The sequence below is a fragment of the Macrobrachium nipponense genome, chromosome 7 (assembly GCF_015104395.2).
Source record: "Macrobrachium nipponense isolate FS-2020 chromosome 7, ASM1510439v2, whole genome shotgun sequence".
Classification (NCBI taxonomy): domain Eukaryota; kingdom Metazoa; phylum Arthropoda; class Malacostraca; order Decapoda; family Palaemonidae; genus Macrobrachium; species Macrobrachium nipponense.
The window spans coordinates 86,553,955-86,563,391 of NC_061109.1; the positions used below are offsets into that span (position 1 = coordinate 86,553,955).

At 38.1% G+C, this 9,437-nt stretch overlaps 1 protein-coding gene across 2 annotated transcripts; it reads left to right on the plus strand.

The window, feature by feature from the left end:
* Positions 1–684: 684 nt before the first annotated feature.
* LOC135217416 (putative aldolase class 2 protein CC_1201) lies at positions 685–8,819 on the plus strand. Of its 2 annotated transcripts, none has more exons than XM_064253259.1 (7): positions 685–813; positions 2,407–2,521; positions 3,190–3,343; positions 4,093–4,255; positions 4,652–4,789; positions 5,921–6,030; positions 8,483–8,819. In XM_064253259.1, exons 2-7 carry the CDS (start codon positions 2,415–2,417, stop codon positions 8,642–8,644), a joined length of 834 nt encoding a protein of 277 aa, XP_064109329.1. In that variant the 5' UTR covers positions 685–813; positions 2,407–2,414; the 3' UTR covers positions 8,645–8,819. The 2 variants fall into 2 exon arrangements, with proteins under 2 accessions (XP_064109329.1, XP_064109330.1); XM_064253260.1 differs by having other exon boundaries at positions 708–813; positions 2,412–2,521.
* Positions 8,820–9,437: the final 618 nt, after the last annotated feature.

Sequence of the window (9,437 nt, forward strand, 5' to 3'; positions counted from 1 at the left end):
GCATTTAACAGCCGATGCTGACAAGATTTCCCAGCGTCGATGGATAGTGGTTTAGCTAGTACATATGAAACTTTCAGTTATACATTTGTCTCATGCAGTTTCTCAAGGCTAACGTTGGCTGATGAAATGCCAACAATAGCAATGTTTTTCATATAATAATGATAATCATATGAATGAAAATAATGGGCGCTATATCGTTGGAGAGAGGCTAAGTAAACTTGATTCTTTTGGATACATTTTATTCGTCCGCTAACCCTGAGTCCTGTCTTTCTCTTAACTTCAGCAATTGTGAGATTTTTCATTGTTGTTCATGGTATACCTACTACCATGCACAACGTCATATGTGGAAAATAGACAAAAAAATCTGCTGGGAAAATTATACCAAAAGCGAATAAGTTATGAAGAAGCAAATAAATAGTAAATCCGCAGCAAAAATGATCAGGGATTCAAATTCATGCTACTTCTATTCTTTTCTCAACTCAGACATTTCTCTCCCTCAGCTCTCTCTCTCTCTCTCTCTCTCTCACACACTACACACACACACACACATAATGTGTGTACACGCACGTAAGCATGTCTGTTTTTTTTTCCCTACGTGCTACGAATAAAGAATCCCGAGAGAAAGAAAGAAATTTGTGCTTGCGCTGTGTGAGAACGCAAAGCGATAAAATCATAACATGGCAACACGATCATACGCATCGTTGCCAGCCGTAAGAACCACTTTAGTTTAGTGACAGTCGGACATTAAAAGACCGGCTAACACAGCTGAGCATCACGTTCAAGAAATTGACAAACGCTCGTTTATTCGGTCAGGTAGGTCTTGCTTATCGTTATTCTCGTATGCAGTGATGCTAACGTTGTTCCAGCTATGCATGTTAACAGATTGTAAGTAGATTTAACAATTAACAAATCGTGTGGAGGACACTATATTAAGCAAGGTGGACGTGCTAAAGGAGTAGTAGCCTACCACCAGGGTTTGGTGATGAGGGCGAGGAAATGGTACTGTATGCTATAGTAACCATGTCATATGTATTATAGCCCTGCTCATAGCGTTTTCCTATTCTCACTATATGATGACGTTGGCTGATGCTTGTGAACTATTTGTTTATAAAGTTAACAGTATAATTCTCTTTGACCTTGCGCTGTACAGAAGTGATTATTCCTCCTTTCTGCAAGCAACTGTTAGCAGTTGAATATCTTTTACCGCATGATTACTCTCTTGTATAAAACTCCTGCTCAGTAATAAACATCTCCATCGTTTAAACGAACTTATAAATGTAAACCATCCCCAAAGACCTAAAGCCATAGTATCAGAGAATCATATAATCCTAAAAATGATTCACTGCTTTCGTATTCTCGTCCAGTGGCAGCAACGGTGTATTAATATCTCCACTCAAAGGATGAGTTTGCGTTCACCTAACCTTAGTATATGAGTCTCAGTGTCTGTTGTCTAAGATTAAGCTGGTCTTATGCCAGCACAGTCTCTTCCTCATGTCATATAGTATATATTTTTTCACGCCAGCGGGCAAATTGTAAACTATCGAAATGTTGACAAGTACAGGATTTGAGTAGCAAAACAAGTTGTCGCATGAGTAAGCACCTCGGTGTAAACGTGCTGTGGAACAGTATCGTGTACTACAATGAGATACCCTTGAGACTTTTCGTTACATTCTTCTAGCTAATCTAAACCACTTATGCTGAGTAAGTAACTGACGCCTTATCAGTTATCAATCAAGTAAGGTTGGAGTCAACCCTTTGGACTACACAACACAACCGTTCCCATCTATTCATGTGAAAATATCCTTTAAGAAAAACGTCCCATTAATAACTAAGTATTTACTTGATTTTTTTTTTAATGTGAGCAACCCATTAACTTAAATTTAGTCTTTCTAGGTAAGATCCTTTAAGAAAAACGTCCCATTAATAACTAAGTATTTGCTGTTATCACCGTTATGTATAAGAATGTTCTTATGGTTTATTTATTAACTTTTTCAATGTGAGTAACCTATTAACTTAAATTTCTTCTTTCTGGGTATGATCCGTTAAGAAAAACGTCCCATTAATAACTAAGTATTTGCAGTGATCGTCGTTATCTTTAAGAATGGTCTTATGGTTTATTTATTAATTTTTTTTTCAGTGTGAGTAACCCATTAACTTAGATTTATTCTTCCTGTGGTAAGATCTATATTAGGGTTACCAGACCCGTAGCTGGTGTATTTAGAAAAAAAAAATCATGATATGTGAACTGGATGCTGTTAGGCTATGTGGTATTGAAAAAGATTTGAAAAAAATCATTATAAGTGAACTGGATGCTGTTAGGCTATGTGGGTATTAAAAAGGAAAGTTTAAACACGCTTGGACACAATTCTGTCAGTCAGCTATTTATTCCTTCCACGCATATTGCAGAACAGGAGATGTGGTCCAGGGTGGCTCTTCGTCATGGCAGAACCCTCTCGAGGACGTTCACTTCCAGTTACCCCAAACCCTACTCAGTGCCAGATGGTCCAGTTGGTCAAAACAGGCAAGGAAGGAATACCTCTCTTATGGTTCTAGTCTTACACGGGAGATTACTCTTAAATTCCTTAGTAGGCCGATAGCCTATGATTCTGGCTATCATTCTTGAGAATAGGGAATAGTATAGTTATTGCGTCATATTTTGAAATATATATATATATATATATATATATATATATATATATATATATATATATATATATATATACACACATGAATATATATATATAAATGTCTTTTACTGTAATACAACAGTATATGGAGATACGAGGCCCTTAAAGCACTATTTTTTAACGTTTCATATATTTCGAGCATATATCGAAATATATATGGTTGCAACGTTAAAATAGTGCTGTATGTTATATATATATATATATATATATATATATATATATATATATATATATTAGAAAGAGAGAGAGAGAGAGAGAGAGAGAGAGAGAGAGAGAGAGAGAACTATTTGATGCAGCACAAGGATTCGAAAGAAATGACCTTATTCGTGCCAATACCATCATTTGTGGTGATAGAAGTTCACTCTCGTCGTGGTTCGGAAGTCACGTAAAGCCGTTGGTCCCGTTGCTGAATAACCATACTGGTTTCATGCAGCGTAAAAACACCATAGAAACAAAATGCCATCAAAACAAAGAATTTATTTTTTTCTACTAATTATTACAGAGCAGCTAGGCTGGAGCTGGCTGCCGCTTACAGAGGTCTGGACTTGCTGGGCTTAAACGAGGGAGTTTCGAACCATCTGAGCGCCATTGCCCCAAAGGCCGATGGTAACGGCGAGATCATGTTAGTCTTCAATCAGGGATTGCACTGGAACGAGGTGAGGCCAAAGGAACCGTATATTCTATTTTATTATATTTCGCCTAGTACTATAGAACTTCTTCCTTCTGGTTTCGCGCCTTTTATCGCTTTTTCTAAACAGTTATTCGTTGCGTTCTAAGTCAAGTACATCTTAGTTTAACCAGACCACTGAGCTGATTAATAGCTCTCCTAGGGCTGGCCCGAAGGATTAGATATAATTACGTGGCTATAATAGGAACCTATTGGTTACTTAGCAACGGGACCTACAGCTTGTTGTGGGATCCGAACCACATTATACCGAGAAATGAATTTCTAATCGCCAGAAATAAATTCCTCTGATTCTACGTTGACAGAGCTTGGGAAGCAAACTCGGACTACCAAATCGGTAAGCGAGCACGTGGCCCACTCGTCCAACGAGGAACTTGTTGTGCTCTAACCAAGCATTATTATTACCCGAATGCCATTCTTCTTAAATTTTAATTCATTTTTGTCTGTTTATTAATTTACTAATTTATTATTATTTGTATTTTTTAATAAGTGAGACCTTTCGGTATTTCCCTTAGTACCTTCTCTTCTTTCTAATGAACACCTTAATATTCTTTGGAAGCCTGAATTTCGAGTCTATGGCCCCTTTGGTGGCAGAGAGAGAGAGAGAGAGATTGAATCTAAAGACGGGAGGTCCACAGCGACGTAAATCTTACCAGAAAGTGAAACTGATAAGATACTCTTTCTCAATAAGTGATCTCTAACCTAGACCTCCTTTCTCAGGTGACGGCCAGCAACCTGGTAGGCCTAGACATGACTGGTCAAACAGTCGAAGGAACTGGGGCTCCAGAGACCACGGCTTCCTGCATCCACATCTCCATCCACAAATCGAGGCCAGACATCAGGGTGGTTATGCATACGCACCAGCCTTATGCCACCACATTAGGTAAGGGGATGATTGTGGCTCTAGATTGTAAAGTTCAATTATTCTACAGCCGTTTTTACCTTTCCAGAATAATTTTCATAAAAATTATTTATGTCTTGTTTTATATAACATTTTCTTCTTCCTTTCCTTAAAATAATCAACTTTGCTCTCCCGGTGAGGAAATGATTCATTAAATCAATATGCACGGGGAAATTACTTTACGAAATGAGACTGACTATGGACGAGCGTTCTTGTCCATAGTCAGTTTCAGCTACTCCGGCGTTTCACTTTAATTCGTGGCTTATACCTTTATTTGTGCATTTATCACGTTCCAAAATTTCGTGATTCAGTTATACACGAGTGTTCTTGTACATAGAAGAATATGGATTTAAGTATAGATTATTTTTTTTTCTACAGCGAGCTTACAAGACGACTTCAAAATGGAATTGGTCCATCAGAATTCCCTCAGGTTTTGGAATCGAATTGCTTACGATACTACTTACAGTGGAGTTGCCTATGCCTTTGAGGAGGGAGAAAGAATGGCCAAGATTTTAGGTAAGAAGAAATGGTGAAGAATTGACTGCCTTTTTTAAGGGAAACTACATTACAAAAACACGTATTTCTCATTTCTTACTGTTCCTGTGTGTTTTTTTCTTCTTCATCTTCATCTTTTTTTTTTTTTTTTTTTTTTTTTTTTTTTTTTTTTTTTTTTTTTTACAGATCTCAAGCAATGATTAATTTATTTTTTTCGTAATATGCCATTCCATAAACAATGGTCAGCGACTACAACCAGCACTGATTTCTTAGACATTGAAATAAAGTAGTCACTAAAAGCGTTTCTTAATAGAAGATTGATTCAAGCTTATTATCATATTGCTAGAAGGAAAATGGTTGTTTCCGTAATTAGTTTTTTTTTAATTGGTTTGATTGTTCCTTACCCTTTACAGACACGCTTTGGAATTTTTCTGTCCGCAATGTTTTCCCTCACTGTTACAATCATCATAATTCAAGGTCAAGTCCCAGAACGTGAAAATGCGTCCCAGGACATGACGAACTGACTGCAGACTTTGTTGAACTTTTCGTTTTCATGCCTTGCAACTCTTCGTAAGGGGGTTAGTGCCATGAGCGCACCTCATTCGGTGCACCGTAGGCATCACTTGAAGTCCCTAGCTGAGACTCCTTTCATTTCTTTTACTGTACCTCCGTTCATATTCTCTTTCTTCCATCTTCTCCCCTCTCTTAACTATTGATTCATAGTGCAACTGCTTTGAGGTTTTCCTCCTAGAAAACCATTCAAACCTTTTTACTATTGGTTTCCGTTTCAGTGCTGAATGACCCCATAGGTCCCAGCGCTTGGCCTTTTGGCTTAAAGTGAGAGATGTGTATATTTCTGGTAATAGAAGTTCACGAATCTCGACGTGGTTCGGAAGTCACGTAAAGCCGTTGGTCCCGTTGCTGAATAACCACTGGTTCCATGCAACGTAAAAACACCATACAAACAAACAAACGTTTGGCTTAAATTATATATTCTGTTATACGTATTCTATTGCTTGCAAGTTATTCTGCTTAGAAAGAAACCAAAATCTGTTGCTGCTACTGTTATTTCAAAACACGTAAATTTCTGCTGTTGTTACTGAGCCGCAAGCTCTCGTCTATTCATCTCTTTATAAACCAACTGTATTACAGGTGATAAGGATGTTCTGATGCTGGCAAACCACGGTGTGATAGCTGTGGCTCCAACTGTTTCCATGGCCTTTGAAATGCTGTATTACCTGGAGAGGGCCTCAATGGTACAGGTAAGACAACACATCTACTATTCTTTCAAATACAAGTATTGGGGTTCATGTTTATTGTGCATAAGAAAGCAGAGGTTTATTGTACCTGTAAGAAGAATTGGTTCCACGCCTGCTACGTATATTCACGTTGAGGTGTTCCGTGTCAAGTATGTATATTTGTATTTGTGTGAATATTTGTTTTCCATAGCTTGTTCACTTCTGCTAAGTCTAAATATAAGCAGTGATATACTGTATTTGTATGAATACTGTTTTTCATATTCACTGTTTATATGCAAATGATGACGTAACACTGCTTAGTTTGCATATCAAGACAAGAAACATTCAGTATGGAGTTCGTTAACTGATGCAACGAAAAGCAGATCCCAGCTAAGTATCCACGTAGAGAAGCAGGGTTGCTAATGTGCTACACTGCATTTGTAAGAGAATTCCTGGTTGGAAATACAGGCAGTCCTGGGCTACAGCAGGTTCAGATTAAGTCGTTCCGGACTTAAGGCGCTTGCCTCATGGCGCTGTTAACCTGCTTTACAGTCCTGTAACCTGGAGACTTACAGCACTGTTGCTATTTATTCCCATTATAATAATAATGATTCAAGTTAAGGTGATTTTCGGCTTACGGCGCCCTGCCGGTACGGATGCCCCTGCTGTAACCCCGGGGACAGCCTGTATAGTACAGGTTTACATAGCATGAAACGAGCTGCCATTTTTGTGTAAATAAGTGAGCAATATTCTTTGGAACTTAACAGAGTTTTTTCTTTCTCAGTGCCAGAGTAACGTTTATAAACGAAAACCGTGGAATGCCATTGTTACACTCCTGAGACTTTAATGTGTTGATTGTTTTGAAAATGGTACTAAAATCCTTATATAGAAGAGGTCCTCATACCCCTCATACCTGTCTTGTGGATTTTGAAAGGGAATGAAAGATAAAATAAATCACTACATCAATAACAAGAACAGGGCAAAGATCAATGTGAGCCAATGTGTAGATATTTCAAAGTCTATTTGTATGAATTCATGATATCCCTTCGCTGCACGTATGAGTTTGAAAAGGAAAATAATGGTTCATTTCAACTTGAATTTCCTACAGCGTTAAGAGACGGATAAAAAGTTTACAAAGAACTTTCGGTTTTATAGTCGAGAAGTTTCTTATTAATTACATCTTCTGTGAAGGTGGGGTGGAATTACATTATTTATTAATAAAGATATAATCCACGAAGGAAAGTGAAACACTGGAGTATCTGCAAGATCTTTCGACTCAACGTCCTTTACTTAGCAGACTGACTGACATAAATGAGAAACTGAGAGGACAAGGAAGGACATTGAGTCGAAAGGTCATGTAGCTACTTCAGTGTTTCACTTTCCTTCGTGGCTTTTACCTTTATTTGTGCATTTATCACGTTCCAAACTTTCGTGATTCAGTTACACATTATTTATCATATTTAGACAAGATTGCTGACATTTCAATTTAAAGCTATTCATTGAATTAGATCAGTTCTCTGATGATTTTATAAGTTATCGATATTATTGTCATACCACCATTAAGCCATTTCCCCTAGCAGCAGTGGTCCAGAAACAAAACATTACAGTAGTCACTGCCACATTCACGCTCTCAACTGCAGAATCGTGGATGAGCCCCTTATGCAGTAAAACTTCCACAATTATCATAATACCGTCATTGGCTGCAGGGCCACAATAATGTAGCATGTGAGTATATGGTCTTCAATGGATATTAAAAGCTTTCGAACCTAATACAAGGTTCGAAAGCTTTTAATATCCTTTAAAGACCATATACTCACATGCTATATCATTGTGGACCTGCAACCATTGTCATCATTTTCGACACGGAAAACTGTGCCCATCCCCAGTACCGTCATTATTATACTCTAGGGCGTGTTTATGTGGTCATTAGTATTCGTAAACGCATGATTTTTTAATTGCCTTAAACAGTGATGTAAGTGACGTCATACCCAGGGACATACTAACAAACAGTAATATAAGCAAAATCATTCTCAAGGACATACTAACGAGATGTCTAATATTTCTTTCGGGGTAAAAAAAAATGTAGGTAATTGCTTCTCCCTCCTTTGAGTGTAGCAGGTCTTGGGCCATTAGAAACGGCATGCATAGTACTCTTTCATTGTCAATAATCGTTTTCTTTGTCCTTGGTTATGGTTCCTCATTGGACGGGTGGTTTTCGCTCTCGGCCACCAATCCGGTGGTCCGAAGTTCGATTCTCGGCGCGGCCAACATGGAATCAGAGGAATGTATTTCTGGTAATAGAAATTAATTTCTCAGACAATAAGCTGTAGGTCCCGTTGCTAGGTGACCAATTGGTTCGTAGCTACGTAAAAATATCTAATCCTTCTGGCCAGCTAGGCCTAGGAGAGCTGTCAATCAGCTCCTCAGTGCTCTGGTAAAACTAAGATGTACTTAACCTTTTTGTCCTTGGTTATAGTTGCTGGGCATGTCAACGCAAAAGAAGATGAGGACCATACCAGAGGCAGTTCCAAAGGCGATGTTCAACGAATACATGAAAAGAGCGCAAACTTATGCGGACGACTTTTTCTACGCCATCTATCGGCAGCTGAAGATGTCTCAACCAAGCTTCGAGAGCTAGCTAAACAAGTTGTGGACCCATCGATGACCATAGTATCTATAATATCACTCAATGCCAGATTGTCTCATCAGATTATAGTGTATTCTTCATATGTAAATGCAAAGGCTTCGCACAAAATAGTTGCAAACTTACTAAATAAATGTCTACTTTTCTAAAATCATTGGGTGATTGTTTTTGTGATAAGTTGCAATGAAAAAGCGTCTATGACCATATTCGTTGCAACGCCAGATTTTATGAACATTTGAACTGATTGTTCGGAGATCATACAAGCAAGAGCTTTGTCAAATATGATTATGTGAAAATATTAGAAATTATTGATTAATGACATCGAATATAGTAAAGGCAAATGTGTGGTGAATTAATATTAAGTTGAAAAATATGCTTTATTTTGTTGCATAGATCAAATTAAGACAGATATTTACATCTGGAAGTGTAATTATTGTTTTATCAAGTTTTACAACTCAGTTTAGGTAATGAAGGAATAAATAAAACATCAACTCCGATCCACGTCGAGAGTGAACTTCTATCGCCAGGAATACACATCTCTCACCCCTCAGTGGAATATCCGAGAATCGGACTCGCGGCCACCGAGGTGGCAGGCCAAGACCGTACCGATCACGCCACTGACGTAACTGTTTGTCAAACATGTCTATCAGTCCCATGTCGTAGCCGTCTTTCTTTCTCTTGAATCTGTCTTTGAAATGTCAACAATTTCCGATCTTCATCTCCCTTTCAGTGAGTATTTCCCATATATCGATCGAGGCAGTATACTCATAGGGTTCGAGCGCGTCAG